Below are 26,301 nucleotides of genomic sequence, written 5' to 3' on the forward strand. Positions count from 1 at the left end.
TATAACAGAGATAATACAGAAGCCCACATAGGCTGTGGTCTTAACTGATCCTTAAAATCTCTATGTGCCTGACCTATGGAAGAAACTTTATGAGCAGTCTGGTATTTCTTCAAGACTCACTTCTGAAAGTTCACCTTCAGAATTTTGCAGGATTTCTCAGATTATTCAGAAGACAATTTTCAGGGTACTCTAATAAAGTCAGACAACCCTCATATTTTTTTAAACTTCAAAACATCCATATGAAGGAAGCTATATCATATATTTAAAATAAAGTATCTGACATAAAACAATGATCCCCAAACTTTCTGAGCTGATAGACCACTGCTGATTTTCAAAATTTCTTATGTAAATTACCACTATTCAGCAAATCCTCAGCTGAAAACATTTCCTACTAATATTCTATCGATCACTCTGGTAATTACTATGAAAACACAGGAACATTGGTAAGAACAAGATTACCAGTCTTCCAATGACATTTATTGCTCCTTTCCATCTGTTTAACATTTACCTGCCCTTAACTTTGCAATAAGTAGTCACAAACAGCCTGTTTAAACAGAAGTGTGCAGGGAACTGTTATGAATGGATAATAAAGTCATTTACCTTGTGGGGGAAAAAATAAAGCCAACTAATCTGTCAGCTTCCCCCCTACCCCTCCTTGCCAAATTCTGACTTGTAGAAACTTAAATCTAATCCTGAATGCACTAAAAAATTTTGATGGAAAATGCTTGGGGAATCTACAGCAACCAGAAGTCTCCTAATTTTCCTGTTCCATTAATTTGTTTTGTAAATTTCTGCAAGACCGCTGCCTTTTCCAGCGGCCATTTCTGCATTCCAAACAGCCGCCAGATCAAAAATGTTCTCACTCTTCCTTAATTATATGGCTGCATAACAAGTCCACTTGAAAACCTTTCTGAGGCAAATCAGATCCTTTTTAGGGCAAAGTCAGGCACATGAAGTCGGTCTCTGAAAAAAAACTCAAACAAAACTGTGGGTTTATAGGCTCTTCATAAAATTAAAAGGGCAAATGATTCATTGCACAGATATTTTTAATGGTTTCGTGAGAGCAAAATAGGAAGGCCCATAAATAGCCTCAAGAGGAAGAGAAAAGTTGCTGCCAGCCTCAGTTTTATAACCAAAAATAAGACTATTATAATTACTACATACAACATTATCAAATTCTACCTTCTAGCATAGCAAGTCACTGAACATACTGATTTTTAGTTGCACATATTAGAGCAAACACTCATTTCTAGATATCTCAAACACTCCCTTCTAAACTGCTTTGCTGAACTATTGTCCACTGGGAAACATCAAACTCAATTTTATACATGTTGCCAAACAGAAGAAGTAATTTGTGCAATTTTTGGAAGCCTTTTTGTCATAAAATTAGGGAGTGTAAACAATTGCAGAGAAAAGCTCTTTTACAGGTCTCCTATGTTCCGTTATGGTTTCCTTTTTTTCTGAGTCACAAAGAACTGACATTCTTTTACTTGTGATTCCAATAGGAGCATAATTTTACAGATCTTATCAGGTGTCTAATTGTTAAAGCAACAAAATTATTTTCAGTAGGCTAATGTAATAACTAATAAATATTCAGCTAATGAATATGTAAATATTAGCTTGATAATTAAGTATATGCTTTCAATGCATTAAAAACAATAAAAATTTTACATTTATAGCAATGAAGCTCAAAGCTAAGCCTCAGCAATCATTCCAAATACAGTTATAACACAAATTTCCAATCTTGACTGTGTTAAAAAAAAAAAATCTTGTTTTGATTAATCCATCAGCTGCAAACTAACAAACATTTCTGACAGTAAGAGAAGATATGCAAGTAAAATTTGACAATGCTTGAAAAATGTCAGTAGTGGAAGAATCCCTCCTCTCCACTGCTATAATCTTAAATGTGTGCTGACTCTACTTCTCAAGTCAAAGTTGTAAGGTGTAAATTCCTAGAACAGCATTGGTGAATACAGAGATTACCTTTATACACAGATTATTTCTATAGCAACACTCAAAAGTGTGCTTTTATATCACCCAAAGAAGTCATTACTGATATTTACAGTTAACTCTCCCCTATGACATGATTAACATCTTTGAATTACAACATTCTATTTAACTATTTTTTAATAATTGATAAAAAACAGGTAGATAAAAAGATTACATATACAGATTATGCATCTAAAGTTGCAAAAGTAAATTCGTTTACCTTTTAGTAGAGCTACTTTGACAATAGGTTCATTTAGATCTTGGTCATCCATTTGAGCATCTAAAAAAAAACCCCACACCTTTCAGAGAGCAGGCAGACTGCAGACAGTTCTCATATACACATTTACATGGAGAGAAGATTTAATGTCCTTCTCAAGTTACAAGAGTCAAATTATGAAGCCACAAAATAGACAACACTGCTCTAAGCTTGTCTCTAACTCTGTATAATATACTCCATTCTTTTAAGAAAATGCTATTGGTTATCTAGATTTAATTCAAACTAATTAGAGGTTACAGAAATCTTAATTAAACTCTTACCTGTAGTGTCGTCGCTGCTTTTTTCCTTACTTGGGCTAAGGGTGTCAGACAAATCATTCGATTCTTTGACTCGTGCTTGGTTTTCTGCAAGAGACAAGGAAAAGCAACTACAATCAATAAATGCTTTGTTCATAATTTCTCCTGTACACCAAACTACTGCTAAATATCAATAGAAAACAACTTGGTTCAAGAAACAGTTAAAAACCTGCTGGGTGTTTATTTCTTTGCAAGTCTGGGCTAAAATGGATTCCGCATCCCTGGAATCATTAACCCAGCCTAGCCTCTAATAAGGGATGCAATTGCCTCGTGCACAGCTTGAACTTGGGTTAATGCTGTGCTCTTGCCAGCTGGAACAGTGGAAAAGCTGATTCAATCAGCAAACAAATAAGAAAAGAAAACTAGAACAATGCAGATACTGTAGCAAGTTAGAAAGAAACTGCTGTTAAGAATAAAACTGTGATTCAGTATTTTGGACAAATTACATAATAACAAGTCTTGTACATACCATACTATTCAAAAGAAACATTAAAGAATCACAGCAATATAAATGAATACATTTGTTTCTAGAAGGAATTTTCAGTTTAAATTGTATTAAGAGATACAGGGTATGTTGTTCCCACAAAAAAATAACCTTCATGAAATATCTGTCCATGTAATTCAGCACTTTATTACATGCAGCTTAGTGAAGCAACACAGTTGGTTTTTTGGGTTTTTTTTGGTTTACTGGATGTTTTGTTGGTTTTTTTCCCACAGTTCTAGATTTTTAGTGGAGATCACATATTTTCAAAAGATAAGGGGATTTAATTACACCAGTGCATCTTAGTTTCATGCAGAATCACCCCTGATTCAAAGTATAAATATTATACGTTACTGAAATAAATTTTTTTCAATTTTTCTTAAGTAACAATTATGGTTTAGTTCTGATGGGTCCATTAAAAAAGACCACACTATCTATGGTGTGGGCTAATCCAGCAAGGAACTGTCACCAACATGCAGGTGAGGTTATGCAAAATGAAATGTTTCTTGGCTGCCTGTTCAGAGCCTTGCTTTGACAGCTCTGCTGCCCACCTGCAGGTTAACAGAGGTTTTCTCTGAGTCTCAAGTTCCAGGCAGAAACATTATATGAAAAAGGGACAATGCAGCATTCCCAGCACACAGACATCTCCCATCCATGGAGAAAAGCACAGGGTACACAAATAATTTCACTGCATGTAGATAATGTGCATGCAACAATGAAGTAACAGGACACAGGAAGAAAGAATCACATAAATAAATAAATGAACCATGTTATACAACAGGGTTAGTGTAAAAATAAGTAAAAACCAAGGGAATAATAAGACATCTTTTCAAATAGCAAGAGAATACACAGAACTAACTTCCCCCAGAACAAAATAAGCATAAACTGGAGACAATCTGTGTGGCTGCATGAGGAAATCAACATGACAGAACACAGACAGGTTAACAGAAAAAACCTCAAAAGTTATCTTAATCTAACACGAAAAGTTTTCTATAACTCTCTGCCTGATTAACATACACTTATAAAGCAGCTGATGAAGAGCAAGACTCTTCCCATCCTAATAGAATCGAAATCACTGGAAAAGAGGACAGGGAAAAGCATCTGTACAGTTAAAGCAAACTAGAGGTTCAGACCTGGCAGGTACTACAACCACAACTCCCATTTTAGCAGACTTCAAAATTCCTAATGATTGCTGTAGTTAAAAACTTAAATCTTTGGGGGTGGGTGGTTCTTTGCTAAAACAAAAAGGGATCTTTCTTATTTTCAGAAATAAGGTTTTTAACTAATATCTAAGGGTGACACAAATCAAAACATTTTACATTATCATATAGAACCAAGCTCAAAGGATTGTCACTACAACTGTAAGAATTACTAAACTAAGTCATGCATTATTTTTTTTTTTATCTATTAAGAAAAATATAACCTAAAAGCCTCACCCATATCACTTTTATTAGTGGCCGATCCAGAAGCACTAAGCTGAGCAAGATCCATATCCAACTAACTTTACCATATCTGGGCATCCATGGAATACTGCTTCCCTGCTCTGTGCAAAATGGGAGGAACAGTGCAAGTTCCAACCACTGAATTAATTCTCTCTCCCACAGCATCCCCTTATATACTTCCCTCCCACCCACCCTTGGTACACCAGCTTCTTCCCCCCTCCTGCCCTCCCTGCTCTGAAACAAGGCACAAAACATGAGGCACCAGAGGAAAGATGCACCAGTTCTACATGTGAAACAGCAGAAGACAAATTATTAGAAACCTGCTTCCTATTCTGGAATCAGAGTCGTAAGCACAAAACTCTTTCCTGTACTATATTATATCACAGCAGTTGTTCCTATTTCCCATAATAAAACTGAGCTGAATAAATATAGCCAAAGTGATAAAGTATATTGAAATGTGTTGACATCATACTTGATGAGTTAGAATATATTACCAAACACTAAAAATAGCTTAGAGCTTTGCAATGGAAGGGGCATGCAAGTGTTATGTTACAGTTATTGTATGCATTCTTTTGCCAAATATGGCACCTTGTCTATAGCTTCCTCACATACAGAAAGGAGTTAAAGGTGCCATTCCATGCATTAAAAAAGAGAAAAGAAATTGTCTCTAAAACACTGGACTTTTAACAAACTAATATTTATTCAACAAAACAACACTTTGCAGAAGCTCAGAGGGTAAAGAACTGAGGCAGTGTGTCCAGACATCAATAAAAAGTTGCAAGAGAGGAGAGCCTGCAAGTCCAAACAATTTTACATTATTAGACACTTGAGAAATATTGACCTGCACACTTGCTAGCAATCCTGACCTTGGCATTGTAAGGTAAGGGTGACTGTTCCTTGACAAGTCTTTTCTAATTAGCTCCTTTAACTTGCTTTATATGTTAGGGAAAAGAGTTAGAGAGGCACAGATATATTTTACGTGCAAAAGACACATTTAGGAGGTTAATACTTATTTTAAAGTTATAAGACAGAAAATAGTAAAATTAAAATAAACTTTCATTTAAAACTTAAAATGACTCCAAACATTATTTCTATGTAGCCCTGTAATAAAACCAAAATCCCATTTGGAATTCATGCAGACACTAAAGCTTGAATTGAATTTACAAAAATTACTTTTTTTAAAATGCATATTCAAATAAGAACTCAATCAATATTGAGATTGGCATTTCATGCACTCAATATTCCAAAATGGTTTCCATTAAATCTTTTTAGCTTACAACAGTATTTGGAGTAGAGTTCAGCAATTTCCCTCCCCTTTATTGAATTTCTCCTCAAATGCGTATTCAATCAAAACTCAAACTCTGACTTAACACAAAACATGCACTGAGTGACACAACAAGCATGCTTCAAAAACAGTTAAATAATCCAGAAGTCTAACCTTTCAAAAGCTTTGTTTCTTCCACTTTGGTTAGATGTCCTTCATCTATGATCTTGTCTGCCAAACAAAATAAGTGTTACTTTCCAAGCTCAAATTTTCCCTGCATGCATCTACGTAGAGTACATTCCATGACCAAATTAAAAGCTGATAATATTACTTCCTACTCAGCCTTGAACAAAAACTTTATTCTGGCAAGGAATAATGAAACAGAGCACACAAGCCTACCAGAACTTTGTGATACAGTGCATAATTATTTCTCCTTATTAACTTACATAATGCTGCAGTTCACTAATGAGAATCTAGAAAAATTAATTTTGTGTACTTTAAAAAATAAAAAATTGAATCAGAAGCAACAAATAATTAACATATTTCTCTAGTTTAGTTATCAAAAAAGGAATCCGAAGAGCTGGTTTCATGGAACAGACATCCATCCAACACAGCAGAAATCTAGAAATGCACCACATAAAATAGAGAAGTCCCCTTGACCCCACAATCACTTTTAACAGCGCCTGTGAATTGTACACAGAAACAGCCTTTCTTTGTTTTAAACCTTTCAAGAGAGCTGCACAGACCTCCAGAAAACCAGGAATGCATTACATTCAGGTTCATGAAAAATGCAGTTTTTATCCAAAGTCTACTTCAGGGAAGTCTACTCATGTACTTGAGATGCACAAAAATCTTAGAAGTGGAATTGGAGACTAGATTGCTAGCATCATCCTAACTCCTGCTAGGACATGAAGGCAAACAAGACCACCAAGGGAAGAACAGGACTGGATTAATTAAAGACACTAAAAAAAAAATATTGAACAATTAATTTCTTTTTGAAAATGAGATTTCATTATTTCTAAGCAATGCCAACACAAAAGTATCGAGGATCCCATCTTACAGATCACATCCTTGATTTCTGTGCAGCAGATTTTACAGTTTAGTCCATGCTGAAAGCTGTTAGTCCCTGAAATATCAGGCTTGAGAAGCCGCCTCTGCCTCCCCTCTATAGTCTCCCTGTCAGATCCCTGATAACCAGGCAGGGAATGCAGTTTGCTGGATACTCCATGTGCTGTCAACTGGAAACTGAGACACAGAGAAGGCTGAATGAACAGCACAAACAAGAGAGTTCAGACTAAAGAAGCTGGCTGATAGTAAATTCTCTTCAAATTAGAAACAAAACAAAACCCAAAAAAGTTGACTTTTAGCATTTTCAGCTTCAAGTATCTCTGAAGATTAACTTGTCCCTCTAGTCCTCTAATGGTATGTTGCTGCAACTATGACAATCTAAGGACAGATGCAGGTCAAGATCTGGAAGGAGAGATCTTTTACAAACCTAGAGATGATAGACAAGTTTTCAGACAAAAAGCCCTGAAGTCTGAAGAAGGGTTTTCATGGCCAAAAGGTTGTCCTGTACTCTGCCCTCTCCCACACAGACAGATAAGCCAGTGGAAGAGAGATGTTCCCTCCACCTACTTTTATCTACAAATATTATTCTGTTTAAAGTGTAACATTTTACAAATGCTGCTTCAGAAACACATGCAACAGCACACTGGATTTTCAGAACTGGCTTTAGGTCTCAAGCAACTGTAGGAGATCAGTCATCCTCCAAGTTCAGAACAGCCTCAAGTTCCCCAGAGCTGGTGAGAATGACTGCCTAGACTAAGGAAAGCACTGTGGAGGGAATCAAGTTACTGGCAGTCACAAGTCAGGAGTTCGAGTGATACCATGAGTCCTCTTCCATTTTAAAATAAAATAAATCTAAACCAAAGTCTTCATATATGATTATTCCAGGACTCAGCTGCAGCTAGAATAGGGGTGGAAGGGAAGGCAGCAAGAAAAAAAGCTGGGGAATTCTCCCTGTAGATCTGAATGAAACACATAAACAAATAGCTTGATCTGAAGGGGTAACACCTCAACCATGCTAGACCTCTAGCTTAAAATAGGCTTCTATAATCAGCTTACAGAGGAAAACTTAGCATTATGAATTTGTGCATCTTTTAGCTACCACAATCCAGTAACTGTTGCACTCCAAATAACTGCAATACAAAACAGAATCTACCCTTGACACAGATGTTTTCCAAACAAACTTCTGCAGCAGTTCTTTACACTCCATTTCCATGACTAAGAGAAACTGCAGGCAGGAGATTTTTTTGGCTTTTTTTTTTTTCATTTCCATGGTGGCTTATTGTTTTCTAGTGTCCATTACTGATTTCACCATTTATACAAAAGGTACATCCTTGGCACTGCTTCAGCCAAGACCTTGAGCAGCAGCACACGAGTCTCTGCCAAGCCTGCCCCAAAGCTGGCACAGCAAGTGTTTTGCACTTGGTGATTCAAATCTCTCCTAAATTTTCAGAATAAGTGAACATTCCCTGTGTTTCAAGAATGCTACCACTAATATATGGCATAAGCCAACAAAAAAATAATTAATTCAGCACACTGATATTTAGATAATATACCAAAAATTGGATGCTGGTATCACCAAACTCCATAAAACATTATTTTTCACTGTTACCAGCCTAGTCACTAAAAATGGCAGAATCCAAACAACAATGAGGAAAAACAAAGATAGACATCTTTGAAACATCTATTTCAAATCTCTGCATTTAAAAATTTTGTTATTTCAGAAAACTTCATAAACCTAATTTGTTTTTAGATTAATTACTGTTTTCCCTGAATCAAGACATGCAATCTTGGGTACCAAAATGTAAATTAGGGTGAGAATCCTAGCTTTAATTTTTAACACAAAAGAACTTTAGCTTTCATGCTCTCCAGCCCCTACTTAGCAGAAAGCAGAGAAGGTGATATAACTAAATGTTTTTACTGACACAATCTTCTGTTCAACTAGCTTTCAGTTAGTCTTTAAGATAATTAATATTTTCTTTTGCAGCTTAAAAACAGCTTTCCTTTAGGTTTTCAGGCATTTCCTAGATTTTCAATTTAAGAAGTCCACTTTAGATTTAGGTTGCCTATCACTATGTGCAACATAATAACTAAGATCTTAATATTACAATTATCACTTAAGTAACATGGCCCCTGTACATTTATATTTTGGCATCAAAATAGTCTTTGAAGTAGGCCAGGTTTGAAAACCAATAAAAAACTTGTCCCTCAATGCACAAATTTCCAACCATCTGAAAAAAGTAAAGTTAAAGCTGTTTAGTATCACTTAAGACACCTGCAGGTCAAAAGAAAAGTTAAAAATAATTCAACACATTCAGTCCATCCAAAAACTACTATTAATAAATTTGAAAAAATCAGCTTGGTGAAAAGAAAGAAGCTGACTTGCATTTAAAATCAAATGCAAAAGTCACAAAGTAAGGGGGAAAAAAAGGACACAAATAAAGAAGGGTTACACTGGAGTGAAAGACAGGAAGTTAGCAGGGCAACAAATCTCACTTTGATCTATACACCATCACACTTTTGCTAATAATGCATATAATGTACTGATCAAAAAGAAGCACCATGACTTCTGCTCTTGATATCACTGATTTTGACCAGTGGTTACTAAAACAAAAACTATGGAATGAGCAACAAGTGAACTGGATGGAATGATCAGAAAGTAAGACACTTCCCAGATCATTCAGAGCCGGATTTTGTAACACTCCACAGATGTTAGAGATCAGGACACGTTACTGGATGATATTGTGAGCGCACTGTGCTTAAAAAATTAAAGTAATTTATAGAATGTCTTTAAAAATCTACAGAAGCTGGATTTTACAAACCATCTGGTTTCTGGGATTTTTATTGTATCATTATTGTTTAAGTAATAAACCTGCTTCTCTGTCAGTACTTAAACCTCTGGGCAAAACCCCAACAAACTACCACACGATGAGCTACATATTCTCGCTGCGTACTGCCAGTCTGTATGATATTGTTCTACACTATTTGCTGTGTGCCTTAAAACTTGACTTCCTGACAATCTCTGGAACTGATTTTTCTCCCCTGGAGTCCCCTGCTCTTGATGCTACACAGAGCAAAGAACATGAGTAGGAATGAAGGGCAGCATTTGCATACAAAAGACAAAGAGCAGATCCTACAGTTTGCAGTTTTTAACCTCATGATATTGGGAGGCCTGACTAAACATATTTGAACATGGAAAAGGCAAACTTTCAGTCCAAGAAGAAATAAAAGAATCAATGATTTGGAATTTTTCTTGATGTGAGAGTAAAAACTTAGATTGTCATAAAAAAAATGCATACTGAACTCTTTTGAACTCTTACTAATTCCTTTAAAAATGAAGCAGTTGAGGCCTTGCAGTGTTTTCACTGTCGCTTTCAATGTCCTGAGAAAGGGTAAGCATAAATCCACTGATCTTAATTTTACTCTTATTAGTACTTTAACATCTTAGAATATTTCAGTAGATACTGCTGATCACTTTTCTTTCTCAATAGTGATAGGACTGGTCACATTTAGTTTGCAGAAGTGATACTAACCTAAGTTTTGCCAAATTAGGTTAACCTAACATCCAAACAATGAAAACAGGCAACCAACTAGTATCTGAACATTACAAAGGGTGTTCTCCATGTTGTAGACAAGAAATATGTTTACTCAAGCATTTGATTTCATTTTTACATACTGAAAAAAAAGATTCATACAAGATCTTTGCAACATTTAGGATGATTTAAAACTGCAGCCTTACGGAAGACAGCTACCAGTCATTAATTTTTTAAATCAACATTTTTCAAATAAAAAAGTTTAAATTTTCTTATACAAAAATTAGCAGTATCATGTCATTTGGTTTGTGGCACTGCATCTGGATCACAAGCAGTAAAATCAAACAAGTATGCTACCCTTCCTCATGAAAATTTGAGAGGAAAGAGTCCAATGGCCATAATGTCAAAAATTATCCTTATTTCTGTTTCTAAATGCTTCTCTGCTTGATTTTGGGTACATAACTTCTATAAACTCTGAAGTAAAAAAAATCCCAGGTTTTCTTGAAGTTCAATACCACTTTGCTTCTCTTCATTCTAATGATATTTTTGTTTCAGTACGCAAAAAGTATAAACATCTTCAGTTTTTCTTTAATTATAGATGTGCAGACAGTGCTGTTTCATTACTCATTTTCAAAAGCATTTGCTCTGAAAAACACGTTTCACATTCCAGAATAACACATCTTTCTAAAGGCTGGTATGCAATTTTCTGTTTTTCTTAAAACAGTCTCTTGGACTTCCACATACCAACTTTGGACTTGTTTTCCCTTCTGTTCTTTTGTTACAACTAATCTGGAGAATGTGTAAGGCCTTTAAGTATCATTTAAATTACAGATATGTGAAAAAGCACCTCATTCTCTGTCCTTTGCTGCCTGTGATGTTTCCTTAAACTGACAGGTTTCAACTTCATTTGGAACAGGTGAAAAGTTACACTCAGTTTTAAACACCAAGTGGAAATATCACCAGCCTTTTGTTGTTTAGGGCACAATATTGGATGAACTGAGAAGAGACAATGTGACCATCACTTTGCAAGAGCAAAGATATCCTATTACATCTGCTCAGTACCACAATGCCACAATTCTATGCTTAGAAAATTTCTGCTACTACAGAGATATTAAATAGTAGTGACAAATTCTGGTTTCATCTACCTTTTCTGTGTTTTCTGTTGTTTTTAAAGTAAATGTGAACACTCTTGTACTCACTCTGACATTCTATGAACTGATGAATAAAAGTGCAGTCCCCTCCACTCTTTGAAAGAAAGTGCTCTAGTAGAGAAAGAAACACTTCAGTTTACATCTTCTTATCATTTTCAAATTGATGCAACAAAAAATTTGAGGCATATTAACAAAATTTTTCAGTGTATTCACAATGGACTTTTGAATCAAATCTGAGTTAATATGCAAGCAGACAAGACATGAAATTGAAATTATGTCTGAGTGATACTAGGCATTAGATTACTCTTTTAAACTGATCAGAAGAAAGAAGTACTTCAGCTGCATTTTCAAAAGAAACATGTTTTTGACCTATATTCTTCAACATTTTTATTAGCTTTAAAAGGGAATTTCCGAAGTTTTTCATTAATCTTCATGTTCATTCTTCATATCTAACACCCTTTATTTTAACTGTCGAATATATGCCTATTCTTTTTAAACAGTTTCACTTTGAAAAGACAGTTCTGCAGCAGAGTTCCTAAAACTGGACTCTGTTCCCAGAGTTTACTGAAGTCCTTGTTCAGCTCCCAACTCCATCAGAATCCTGCATCTCTTCAAGCTGCAAACACTTCCTTTCTGAAGAACCTCAAAAATCTTTAGACCAAGAGTCCAGCAGTGAGAAAAGGCTGTCATTAGAACAAACCTGCAGAATGTGCTACATTCTAACCAAATTGTTCAATCATTGGCTTTGACATCAGATGCTCAACTGCAATACTAAGCTTTACTGTATTTTGAAGTTACTCTAAAAAATATACTTTTTTTAATCCACAAGGACAGAGCTTTTAAAAAACAGCACTATGGCTGTAAAAATTATTTTCCATATTTAAACTTACTTTTTTTTCTTTTCAGTTTTACCTGGTCCTCTAAGTGACTACATACAAATTTCTCATACCTTTCTTCATGTAATATTTGGGTCACGAAATTTAAAGATCAAAGCTAGGTGAGGTGCAACACACTGAGAAAAATAACACTTTTTGAAAGAATTTAGTTCTACACAACTTTTATCAGAGGTTTGCTGTACCAACAAGTTCCTCTTTTCTGCATGTCCAATGACAGAAAATGAATGCCTAATCATCATCCTCTAATACACTTTTTAATTAAAAGCCTCTGGAGAGGATATGAGTTCTTAGTTCCTCCAAATACAGCTCTTGGCTGCTACAGCCACAGAACAAAGTAATGTGAACCATGATTCTTGCCATGGCCAGGTAGTTTGCCTGTGCACACACTTTGAAAGAAAAACAAAAGATTTTTAAAAGCATACTGATTTTACATGATTTTTACAGTTTTCCTCTTTCATGCCCAAAGTTGCTCAATCTGCATTATAAACCCAAAATTCTTAGCTCTTATAAAATAATGCAGAACTACATAGCAAAAAAACCCCCTCCAAACCAATGAAAATAAACCAAAACAAAAATGTAAACAAATAAAATCACCAAAAACAACAACAAAAAAAGCTCTTATAAAATAATGCAGAACTACATAGCAAAAAAACCCCCTCCAAACCAATGAAAATAAACCAAAACAAAAATGTAAACAAATAAAATCACCAAAAACAACAACAAAAAACAAACCAAAACAACCCCAAACAAAACCCTAAACCCCCCCACAAAACAAAACAACAACAAAACAAAAAACCCAAAGAAAACACCCAAAAAACCCCAAAACAAACCCCCAAAAATCCCAGCAGTAACTGCTTCCTGCTGCTTTTAAGAGAACAAAATCCAAAATCTGACAGATCAAATAACTGCCCATCTGTCATACAAGGGCTACATAAAGGACTGGAAGATGCAAAAAGGCACAGACGGTCATGAAGAGAACACAGGGCAGCAAGCTGTAAAATGCCAGAGAAATGGGGATGGATCAGCTATGGCAGAGATGCAGAAAAATTTACAACTGACAGAATAATGAAAAGCTAGGCTAAAATACAGAATAATGGAATAGCATGGTATGTGCATGACAAAAAAGGTGATAGATGGTATACATACACAGAAAGAGAACTTGAATGAGCCTGTACTCAAAGAAAAATAACCTGGCAAACAGGTCCCTAAAACTTCCAGGTTTAAGTGCAAGTTCCACTGTTACTCATAGGATGGAGGAACCTATCTTGTCATGCATCAATTCAGATGACACTGACTCTTGTACAACTCAAAATAAGTCCAAAAGGGATTGCTTCTTCACCTTTGACCAAAAAAAGTGAGTTTCAGTGATATAGTGATATTTGTTATATTCACACAATCATTTTTAAATGAGCAATTTTAAACTTTGGACTTGTAAAAGGTATCAGTTTTTAAAATCTCACATGACATTCCTACCAACAATTTTAAAACAAACAAAAAATGTTTCTTTAAAAGAAGTAAAATCTAGTATCATGTCACAAATCATTCCTCTATAAAATAAATTATATTTGAAGTTAGAGCTCAAAAGCTTTTACAAAACGTGTCAAATTAGCTCTAGTTTTAAAAAGAGAAAAGCAGATCTATTCCTCATTAATTCTATCAAATATTAAGCTATTACCAACCTAAAATTATGCATCAGCAAGATGGATTAATCTATATAAAAATAAAATCTCATGGCAGTGTTCAGAAGTGGGAATAAACATTGTATGTCCTTCTTGCTAACCTCAGTATGCACCACAGCAAAGTGCCTAAAATGCTAAGACACATAGGAGCAACCAGTACTCTTAGCTTTAGGGAAGGCTTTGGTGCAGTTCCTGCAGGTGTTTAACAGATCTCTCCTCCTGCTCCCAATAAGAAGGTTGTGTCATGATTAACTTTTGATTTTGCTATTGGTCTCCCTAGTTAAGAACCTCATAATTTAAAAACACTCATAGGAAGCTTTAAAATTCTGTTTCAAATATATAAATACAGGAGTCCTTAAACACTATGAGTATTGGTTAAAACCCTGAGTTCTCTATATAGGTCCCTGAACCTTCAAACCAATGCTACCACCATCCCTCAGAATGCAGAAACAAGCTACATCAAGGAAAAAATTTATATTGGCAAATATATCTCAGCCAATTAAACAATCTAGAATCAAAACTGGAATATTTTTTGCCATATGTGATATTGGATAATTTCAGTCAAAAAACTGTGTATGTTAAGACACATGAGCTAAAATATTTGGCTCTAACTGGCCTTTCAAAAACCTAATCACTTAGTTCAATCTGTATTAATTCCTGTTTCACATAAAGATACTCCTGGAGTTTTAAAAAGTTAGTTCCCACTGTTTATAAATTTTCTATACTCACATTTTTTATACTAAAGTTATAAAAAAATAGGTTTTGCTGACTTTACTGATCATATTCAACTTTATTAGAAAAACACTATGTCTATGTGTTGCAAGGGAAAACTAAAAGGAGAAACAATCAATGAGTTCTCCACTTTCTTTTGTCACAACCCTGACAACATTCAATCAGTAGACTCCTACTGATTGCAGTGACAGCCCATCACAAAGAAAAAAACCAACTCAACAAAAACAGACAGCCTCCAAGTGGCTCTGTTGTATTTTACACAACTTTCTAAAAACACTGTGACTGGAAGTATAGACACACAAAAAAAAAAACTGGTCAGAAGTGGACAAATTAATTTGCAAAGAGAAAAAATTTCAAACAAAACTTTAGAGAACATTTTGAATTTGTTCATTTTCAAACATCAACCATAAGACAAAAGGTAGTCCTCAGATACACTACCTTTCTCTGTGCTCCCATTAATTTTAGGTATGAAGTCGTCGACTTGTATGCCTAGGATTAAGAAAGGGCATTATTTTTGGAATCAAGGAAAATGTTTTGGGCTTTTTTTCTTTATAAACACAGCATTTTGAAATGCACCTGGCTTTTCATCCCACCTCTCCACAATGACCTAATCAGACAAAAAAATCAGGCAGTTTGATGTGTTTCCTACTAGAGATGATGTCTAGTTCAAACGTCTAAGAGGTTATTAACGCCGAGGAATTGCTGCCTATTGCATACACAGACATGTGTAGAGATGTATATAAAATGTGTTTTAAATCTAAGGCTCCAGGCCAACACCCGCAGGAGCAGCGCCCTCTGCCGGCCCCGCCCCGACACGGCCCCGCCAGTCCGGGAGAGATCCCTACTGGGAAAACTGGGAATGAGAACTGCTGCCGACACCGAGATTGTCCTAACAACAGCAACGGAGGAGCAAACGCGGAAACCAGCTTGAAACAAGAAATGGATCACACCTACCTAAGCTGTTGTGTTCTTTAAGAGTTTTCTCTTGAAGGTGTTCTAACCGTACTGTAAACAGAAGTCCAAGAAAAAGGTATTTCACAGATTAAAAGAAAAACAAATAATCAAAGTTTTTTCCCCCGCTATTGACTAACCTTGTAAAGCAGTCAGCCGCTCATTGGTGAAGTCATTATCAGCCTGCAAAGCTTCTATTTTTGCTTGAAGCTCTTGCTCTCTTTCTTCCATTTCATCTATTTTATGCTGCAATTCCTTTTTCTCAGCGAGTCCTTTTTGCTGGATTTCTTCTTGTCTCCCTTCTGCTACCTGCTCAAACAGATTTTTTAAATCCCCCAAAACTCAAAATTAATATATGGAAGAATAGATCTTGTTTTTTATGTAACTAAATGTACGTAACTGTCTTTGCTAATCAGATTAAAAACATGAAAAACAAAGCCAATCTATTACCTATATACAAATTTCACTACAAGTAGACTGAGAAAACCTCAAAATATCTGAAGTAACTTTTTGACTGAGGAACATAAATTTAACAGCAACAGTAAAGGGCCCTAGAACTAAGAAATGCCCAAAGTCTCCAGCATCTCAATTCAACCAAAACCCAAGAGCCCTGAACTGAATGTACACTGCACAGACCACCTTGATTGCAAGCCACATCTTTTTTCCTCACTGAATCTCAAGAACTGTCTCCTCCCTCAAAACAAAGTAATAGTTTTCAGTTTTGATCCTTCTGAGTACACTCATCATCATCAGTGATCAGCCCATTACTGGGAAACTAACTGCCTTAAGAGCAGCAATTTAACATTTTAATTTGGAAAGAAAAATTTTTCTGAGGTACTGAACTAGAAACCTAGGTTCCAATTCAGTATTTATCCAATATAAATGCAGCAACTGTCTCAGGTCTTCAGAGATAACTCCTTCACAATTCCTACTAACTAGATTGGAGACTCTTGGAGAACAAGCTTTATCATAAAGTGATTCTTCTGTTCTCCAGCATAAAGGACCTTAAATATTAATTTACTTAATATACTTAGATATTTAATTTCATATCAAACTTGATAGCAAGATGGAAGATCAGCCATATGATTACAATGTGGTGGACTAGTTATGTTTACTGTAACTGCATGAAGAGACAACATGAAATGCAAATTTATTTCTAATTCTACTGGATATAGTTTTATACTAGACATCATTTTATACTATAATATATTTCAGTCCCAAAAATATGGTTGTTTCCAAGTGAATGAAGATGGAACTTTTTTAGGAAGTTACTTAAATGATGAGAGTTTCAATTACATTAAAACTGAACCTAGAGAATATATAGATGATATGCATCTTTCTATTGTTAACTGTTGTTTAACAAGTTTCTTAATTTTTTTTGTTTGCTGCATTACAAATTAAACTGTATTTATTTTTTCTATTTATCACATTTATTCTATGCTATGTCAGATGAAATTCTGTCATTACCTTTAGCTTGTCAGAAAGATCTTTAATTTCATTTACAGCTCCATTGTACTTATTAGCTAATTCCCTTAATTCTTCCTGAGTCCGCTCATTCATTTCTTTCAGGTGTGTACATTCATCTTCTGTATTACTTAAACTCCGCTGCAAGACAGAATTATTATGCAATAAATAATAACAAAAGCCAGACAATAAACTACCAAACACTGCGGATGATCTATTTTTTCCAGGCACTATATATGCACAGGATGACAACTAGTCTTGTAAGACTTCCTGACCAAGGGAATATAGGAAATAATGATCAAAGAAAAGAAAATAAAGGAAAACAGAATAATGCAAGTTATTATAGGGCAGAAAATCTTACTTCAAAAGAGTGTCTAACACTTGAATGGTAAAAGCTCATTGTAAAAGCTCCTTTTAAAGCATACAAGTGGTTAATGCTGCAGTTTATAAAAGGTCTTACAGCGTTAATTTAATGCATGTATGTCATTTTCCCTGTGCATGGCCCGCACACAGTAACTTCTGTAAAACATCACAAATTTTGGAAGCAGGGAGACAAGGGAAGAGCTGAAAGAATAGCTTCTCATTAACAGTTTGACAATCCTAGTCCCCTCCAATAGGAGAAATAAACATTACTACGTAATAACCTGCAAGTGTCAGAGTACAACAGATACTGACATAACACAGCAACAAAGCAGGGATCTGAATAGCAGTAGTTACAACTATTTCAGCACTTTCAGAAGACCAGACATGAAACTTCAGTACCTCCACTTCAGATAATTTTCTGACCACTTCAATTTTCTCCTGAAGGACCCGCCTCAGGGACTCTTTGGCTGTTGTCTCATAGTTGTGTTTGTCTTCCTGTAATGCTATAAGCTCTTTTCGTATACTGTCTTCTGTTTGATTCTGCACATACAAAATAATTCAAGAATAGAATAATTACTGTTTTGCTCATTAAACTAATTAGATTGTGATAAAGCCCGTTCTATTAAAAAATGCTTAACAAATTTTGGATAGATAAGAAAATGTTATGTACAAATCAGCAATTGAAGATTCTTGACATGACTGGGGGTGTATGTTATTTTTTGAAGTGTATGTATAGCAGCACACATTCAGTGGTCAGTTTTGATCCCAGGAGAATAATGGCACTTTTTTTGGGCACTGCTAAGACAATGTCAAGCCTAGGAGACATAGAACTGGACAAACCAGGTCCCAGAGGAAAGACCTTAAACAGGACCTGAAGAAGTAGTTTTATAATGTAGATAGCTGAGAGGAAATAGAAATAAAATAAAAATTAAAATCCAAGGCAGACATAGGTGGCCTAAACAACAACCAAGGCAGCACATACTTGTAACTCTGAATATCAGACAGGACATGGGCAATGAAAACAACAGCCACTTTTGCAGATGCCTTGAAATACAGAGCAGATGTACAGTTTTTGTGCTACTCATATTATCAAAGTTGCATAGGTTCATTTTGGAAAGCTTATGTTCCAAATGCTTCCCTACTTCCAAAACACTTGAAAAGAGTTGCTTTCAGTATTCCTAATATTTGACTTTAAGTGAACTACTTACCTTTGAACAAGCTTGTAATTGATTTCCCATAACCTCTAGTCTTGATAGCAGCCTGTCTTCATCTATTAAAGCCTAGAAGAAAAGAAGTATCACCTTAGAATTATCCCATGATTAATGTAATGCCAGTAGAGTTCTGCTTCAAAGATCTGAATTTTGTTGGAGTACATACTGCTAATAGCTATTTCAACGGCAGACAACCGCTAGATTTATTACACATTGTCTTTTGCACAGGTTTAGAGAACCACCATAAACTTTTTATTATTTCTTCTTTTTCCCTGTATTAACAGCTAAAATTTAGATGGCAGTGCATAGTTGAGTCCATAAGGAAAGGATCCTGCAGATACCTGCCAACTAGTATCTGAAGCCTCTTGTGTGACAGCAAGTAGTCGCTGAAGGGTTGCCAGCTTCTGTTCCAACATTTGTTCCCGATGTAAGGCTTCCTGTGAAGAGAGCAGGGCACCAATCAGTTCAGCTAGAACAACTCAGGAAATCAAGCAACAGAAGAGATCCCAAAATACAACAAAAAAAGGAAATGTGAGTAGCAAACAATGTCAACTTGTTCAAAACCATAATAAGCCCATTCCACTTTATCCATCCACAAATTTATTTGGATAGTTTAATTAGAAAATGCTATCTCCTATAACCTCAGGTTTCAAAACCATTCATTTTTCCTCCTATGTTGCACATGCTGAGGACACACTGTTATTCTTCCCAAGACTTAAAAATACTTCATTCAATAATTTAAGTAACAAAACTGCAGACACCAAAGGACAGCTTGGCAGCTTCCATGCAATGAGCTGTTCATCCTCAAATGAGGTCACAAAAGAGAAATGCCAAGCAAGAACTACTATTTCTGTTTGATTTTTGGTTTATGACAGGAAGACAGAAGAGCATCTTCGTTAACTCCAGGATATGGAGAGAGAACAGATTGGTGAGTGAATATGTATTTGGCTTCTAAAGAATGAGCATCTGCACCAGCTCCTTCCTGCTATGTCAGCAAATACATATAAAGATAGTATCTATCTCAAAAGCCTTGATGTGAACAAATAAAAATTGCCATTATCAAACAAAACCAGGCAAAATAAATCAGTAGAACTTATACACAGTTAAACCTGGAAAGCATTTACCAGCAAAAAAGCTTTCATTATTTTCTCCCAGAAAGCTGATTTCATCATCCTTTTTAAAGAGTTTACTTTTATCTATCAGCACACAGTTCAATGTGCTAACACTTCCCAGTCTCTTTTGTGCCATGACATCTTGGGAAAAGCACACCTATTAAGCTGACACAGAAGCAGGCACAGAAAGGCTGGTGATGCCAGTGAGGAAGAAGAGCTGCCAGCACTGTCCCTTCATTTGTAGTTTCCAATAGATACAAGCCACAGGATAAGATATGTGTTTTGAACAAAAATTTTCAGCCAGACAAAATGCCCTTAGAAGAAAACTTACTTGTAGATACTGTGAAAGCTGAAACAATTCCTGAGAATACATACTGGGAGTGTTAGCAGCAACCTGAAAAAGACAAGTAAGAATCAGAATGGCTTTGGAATTTTCATTAAACAGAAGTAGTGCAAAATTCACTTAAACCTACTCACAAAGGTAAACTTCAGATTAATAATAGCATTTTGCTTCATTTCTTGTTCTGTTATTATTTATGCTTTTTTTAATCACAGACCTTCCCAACTTGGGACTTAGATCCCACTGTGTTTCTGCACAACTTCTTGAACCAACACACTAATGAATTTAAAGCTTTTGGCACAGTTGAAACTGAACTGACAATAAAGAAACAAGGGGCACAAAGGTGAAGCCATTCAACTCAATGACAAACACAAATTGTGGGCTTCCAACTCCATGTCATCATCCATATTACAGCTGCACACGTCCTGCTGACCCACGAGTTACCATCCTTGTCTCCCTTTAAAAGTACCTATTTCAGAATAAAGGAATTCCTGTATTACCTTTGAATAATAACAAACTGTTCTTCACTTGGAGAGAAGTGGGGGATTGTTCTGGGGGTGTATTACAGCCTATTTATTTACTAATTCTTGTAGGCTTCCTACACTGAAATAATTTTAAACTATTTTCCCACAGTTATACCTGCAGTACCTCCTCAGGATTTCTCCCCCCTGCCCTGGATTCAAACCACACATACTGTTCTAAAATCTCAATGTAAACACATTCTATAAACTCCTCAGGATGCTGGTTTCACAAATAAGTTTCCACAGTTGCTTGATATTTTGTTCTTTGCGAATAAAACTCTGATTAGAACCTATTTGAGTTAATCCTTCTTTTTAGAGACTAGAGAACTAATCAACTCCTGATCACTTTTCTCAAGGGAATATCTATGAGCAGCTTTTCTACAAGTCCCTCGCATTACCAAAGCTGAGTTTAAGAATTACACTAAACAATGCTGACTCCATGACTCTACAGTGAGCAGCTCTGGCTCTACAAGAGAGGCAGGGAGGTTTGGTCTCAATCTTCCTTGGGAACATGACAGTGTTTTCCAGACTGTGCAGCACAGCTTCTCCTCCATAAAAAACATAAAACAGACCTCATTCAAACACCAAATCGTAAACTACTCTTGGGTCCCACAGAACATCACATATTAAATTATGCAACACCTGTTAGTCTGTCAGCCTGCACCTGGAAATTAAACATCTTAACATCAATGGTTTTGTTCCAAAGCCATGTTTCAGGTGCCACAATGTAAAAAGTCAACTTACCTTCAAATATACACTGTAATACTGTATTATTTCTCTACCTTAAATTTCACTCAAAATATTAAACTAGGTAAAAACAGTCAGTGGAAAACATATCAAAATGTTACTGGACAGATCTCACTATTTCTTAATCTTTAGAACAAGTCTGAAAATAGCATGTGTGTGAATAAGGCCAAACCAGCAAATTACTGAATTACCTTGTCAACAGGACTTGGTAATGGTGCATGGATAACACTAAAAGAAAAGTAGACACAAAATACATAAATATTGTACTTGGACATTTTCATCAAAACTTAAAATATAACATAAATTTTTACTATTTCTTATTTGAACACGAAATTGTATGGAAAAATCTTCTATAGTAATTTACTTTTACTTATCTTCCCACATGCAAGCAAAGATACCCTAAAGCTTCATGCAACTATTTCTATATTTCTATATAATAGAAATATATTTCATGCAACTATTTATATGATACTAATAATAAAAGGATATTTAAATAAGTAATAAACCCTACAAAATTGTTGATAATGAATTGTGACTAAAATTATGCCATTTGTGATTAGCACTCAGTGCAAACAAAATGTTAAAGGTTTTTCGTTTCTATTACTCTTGGAAGATTTCTCAAAAATGGGCATATACACAGAAAATGCTGTCAATATTAATCTGAGTTTCCAGTAGTTTCATTTTAGTCGAGTTTATGTGCATTTAAAAGAGTCAGAATAGCAATCACTAATAAAGAAAGAGGGCAGGGCAATTTGCTTATTTGCTTTATTTTTCTCTATATTATTCTGTGTCTAATACCCATTTCAGTAGAGTAAGCCACAGTCAGAAAAGCCTAAATACATAAGAATTTTTTTCTTCTTTTAGAGGCCTTCTTCATGGTTGTCTTAATTACTAAAAACAACGAGCAAGTGAGTTTTTTCTTTTTCTCATAATGCCTTCAAAAGAACCATGCACTCAGTTACTCCCTTTGCAGGATTATAGGAAAATCAAATGATCCCATAATGATTTAAAACATAATACCCATCAAATCCTCATCATACAGTAGCTGAATTTTGAATATTGTGAATAAATATTCTTACTCTGATCGCAATCGAGCTTCCATTCCATCTGGAAGGAACAGTTTGATTGTGGAGACTATACATCCATGAGTAACTGAAAAGAAACAAATCCTAAGTCATCATGATCCATTACTACTTCATTTTAAGTAGAGTGCTTAATGTTACAGTAACCAAGCAAATTGTCTTAAGAAACCCTGAGACAGGCAAAGAGGAGGAGGCATGAACACCTTCAAGCACCAGTGCCTGGGTCTGCCTTCTCAAACCTCCTCTGGACACAGGAGACCTCATCATTACAAACTGGAAGAGGTTATGCTGTGTACTCCAGTCCTGGCTGTGGAGCAGTTCCAGTTCCAACTCTTTCATGTGTTACTATAAAAGTTTAAAAAATGAATGTTTTGATCATAAATCAATAAAGAGGAAGGCATCTTACCTGCACCAGGTAACAGGAATGCAGAGGTACAAACAAAATAATGAGTTGCCTTTTTTACAAGATTCCAACAAGCATATCCAGGGACTTAGAAGGTAACACGTCCAATTTGTGTTACCGACATTTACTTCAAAATCTGGAACTTGCCAAGCAATTATTATTTGCAAAAAATGATTGAAAAGGAAATGCACAGGAAGTGTGTAGGAACCACTGAGAAATACATCATTTTGAACACCATAGGCAGCATCATTCAAGACAACACATTTCTATTTTGGGGTGCTTGTAGTGCACATCTACTGCATAGCCCTAGACAAGTGGCCTTCCATTTCACAAGAGGTAAACTTGCTCCTTGAGGACTAAATTCAAGATTTGTTTAACTTGAGGAATAAGAGGAGGAAATGCAATATTTGATTTTTACATCAAGTTCAAACCTTCTACCCAATGTTTTGAAAGATGTTACTGATATAATTTTCAATGCCTTTGCAAAGAGTCAAATTATGTATGTGTCTTGGTTGATTTTTTTTTTCCTGTATGGTTCCATTAATTGAGAAGCAAAAATTATTTCCACATACATGGAAACATAGCTGTTCATTGTTCCCAAAACACTACCACAAGTGAGATACAAATGAGTGTGTGGTCACCTATCATGAACCACTATATCTCCAGCACCCACTAACATACAAAAACAAATAGCTGCTCTCCTTTCTCGGTTATTAATATCGGCAAAACAGTTAATCTGGCTTTGAAAAAAAGAAAAAAAAAAAAAAGGAATGGGAGTTTTAGGACACTGGTAATACTCCAGGGAAATGAGACAGGTCTTTAAGGAAGCTACCTCAATAGAATCTAAATATAGAGGAGAAATAATCCAACCAAGTTGGTTTTAACCTTTATTTAGCTATTGCTTTGGAGATGTATTCTCCTGGCTAGAGCATGTTGTTTTTTTCAAGCTGGCCTGGTAAAGTATTACATTTACATGCCAGGGCAGAACAGATTAAACTGCGGGGTTTGGGGTCTTTATTTATAATGGAATAAATCAAGTTTGCAAAAACATTTAAAAAATACATTAGAAATATTAGCTGTACCCTGTAATACATATCTTTCATAACGCAGAATTCTTTCTTTTAGAGTAAATCAGTGATTTCAATAAGAAAACATTAGGATACCTGACATTAAATGGCAAGAGACAGCTTTACCTTCCGGTCACATATCAGGTAGGTCTGCTTTAAGATTATATAATTCTGAAGTTTTTCTGTCAACAGCTAGACTCACAAAAATCTCCTAAAATCTGCAGGAGCTTTATTTGTGTCAAATTAAGATATAATGGGCATCTAGCAAAAGGTCTCAAATAGACAGAGACTGGGTAAAGGTACCAAGCATTTTGACAAACTTATAAAATTAAAATAGTAAGAAAGGAAACAATATCCAAATTCTACAGTCTGACCCTTAGCTATCAGTTCATTGCAACTGGAAAAATAAGGAGAAAACCTGAGGTAAAACAACACAGAAAATATGAACACAGTACTGACTGTACAGAAGAGCAGCAATGGTTTAAATTCAGGTCTACAGTATTTCTTGTGAGGAATTAACACGAAAAAGCTGTACAGCAACGCCTGGTTTCCCAAGGGAGCTGAGGCACCCCTTGTCCCCAGAGCTGAGCCCCTCTCCATCCCACTCACCTCCGGGCGCTCCGCGGGGCCGCCGCTGCCGCCGGCCCCGCACAGCCGGCATGGCGCAGCGCCGCCGCCAGGGGGCGCCGCCGCGCCGCCCACCGCGCCCGCCGAGCGCGCCCCGCCCCGGCCCGCCCGCGCCCTCCGGGGCGGGAACGGCCGCCCCACAGCACGGCTCCCTCCACAGCACCGAACGGCCGCCCCACGGCACCGAACGGCCGCCCCACAGCACGGCTCCCTCCACAGCACCGAACTGCCGCCCCACAGCACGGCTCCCTCCACAGCACCGAACGGCCGCCCCACAGCACCGAACGGCCGCCCCACGGCACCGAACTGCCGCCCCACAGCACGGCTCCCTCCACAGCATCAAACTGCCGCCCCACGGCACCGAACTGCCGCCCCACAGCACGGCTCCCTCCACAGCATCAAACTACCGCCCCACAGCACCGAACGGCCGCCCCACAGCACGGCTCCCTCCACAGCACCGAACGGCCGCCCCACAGCACCGAACGGCCGCCCCACGGCTCCCTCCACAGCGTGAAACAGCTGCCCCACATCCACAGCTCTCTCCACGTTGTAAATCCCTCCTCCTGGCTCCATTTGCTGTTCCACACTTGAGTCACCAACTTGTCGGTACCCTCCAAAACACGGAGCTGCCCCACATTTCACAGCTCCAAAGCCCCCGAGACCTGTCCTAAACCCCGACAGTTTCTGCTGCGCTATAGCACAACGGGAACACAGAAACCATTTTTATTTGTCTCAGTTTCTGCTTCCTAGAGAGACAACTCGCCAGTGATGCTCTTGTTTTTATTTTCACTCATTAATGTGGCAATTAGCCCTGAGGAGCCCCCACATCCCCTGTGTCTGTGCACTGCCCTGCCGCACACACTGCTGTGGGGCTCCCCACCTGCATTACCTCCCTCAAACATCGCATGACAGAACAGATGGATGAGTGAGTCCAAACCTGACTAGAAAAATGTGCATAAACTGCATTTGAACTAAATCATGTTGCTATTATTTGACCTTGCTTTGCAGTGCTGGTGCCGCTTGCTGTGCAGGTAGTATCACCAATTAGCTTGGAATGCTCTGGCACAAGTGGGAAATTAAGAAAGTGCTAATAGAATATAAACCACACTATCACAGAGAAAAGCACAGTGAGATGTTCATAGGTAAGTGCTGTATTAAGGAGGGGGAAATGGCCAGGTCTCTGAACTTGTCAGTAATACAGCAAGTCCACAAATAAGGAAAGAGGAGGGATACAAATGCTTCTCCGGGATCTGTTACTGACTTTGGCTCAGCAGCAGGAAACTGAGGAATTGGTGCTCGTACTTGATAACCTGAAAAATCACATACTGAACATGCCATTATTTTAATGAACCAAATCCAGATCACATTTGCAAGGAAATTACTTACTAAAACACAGACTGAACAATAAAATAAATGTATTCTAGCAGTACTGACATAATTCAGAATTTACATGGGCAAGTACACTCGTTCTGGGCTGTCATTACCTTATAATTACACACAGCAGATTGCTGAATGTCTTGTGCGAGTAAGGCATTATGTAAATACCAGAATGCAAAGTGATTTTAAAGGGAATCACAAACTTAAAAACTACTTTTCTGTCTGTTTCAT

General features: G+C 36.7%; 1 protein-coding gene across 39 annotated transcripts in view; it reads right to left on the reverse strand.

Annotated features, from left to right (window-relative positions):
- Nucleotides 1–26,301, reverse strand: part of SLMAP (sarcolemma associated protein) — a 93,536-nt gene that overhangs the window by 34,327 nt on the left and 32,908 nt on the right. For 9 of the 39 annotated variants that reach the window (XM_085590541.1, XM_085590540.1, XM_085590559.1 and 6 more), the window contains exons 3-16: nt 22,594–22,666; nt 21,706–21,742; nt 20,238–20,300; nt 19,136–19,231; nt 18,792–18,863; nt 17,983–18,123; nt 17,224–17,361; nt 15,897–16,065; nt 15,760–15,810; nt 15,244–15,294; nt 11,547–11,609; nt 5,924–5,980; nt 2,527–2,610; nt 2,210–2,269 (exon numbers count right to left, since the gene is read on the reverse strand). In XM_085590541.1, the coding sequence (XP_085446667.1) occupies nt 2,210–2,269; nt 2,527–2,610; nt 5,924–5,980; nt 11,547–11,609; nt 15,244–15,294; nt 15,760–15,810; nt 15,897–16,065; nt 17,224–17,361; nt 17,983–18,123; nt 18,792–18,863; nt 19,136–19,231; nt 20,238–20,300; nt 21,706–21,742; nt 22,594–22,666 (1,155 nt within the window). The remainder of the gene's footprint in view (nt 1–2,209; nt 2,270–2,526; nt 2,611–5,923; nt 5,981–11,546; nt 11,610–15,243; nt 15,295–15,759; nt 15,811–15,896; nt 16,066–17,223; nt 17,362–17,982; nt 18,124–18,791; nt 18,864–19,135; nt 19,232–20,237; nt 20,301–21,705; nt 21,743–22,593; nt 22,667–26,301) is intronic. The other 30 variants (XM_085590549.1, XM_085590547.1, XM_085590548.1 and 27 more) reach the window with 20 other exon arrangements.

The sequence above is a fragment of the Lonchura striata genome, chromosome 12 (genome assembly GCF_050655825.1).
Source record: "Lonchura striata isolate lonStrDom1 chromosome 12, ASM5065582v1, whole genome shotgun sequence".
NCBI classification, from domain to species: Eukaryota; Metazoa; Chordata; class Aves; order Passeriformes; family Estrildidae; genus Lonchura; species Lonchura striata.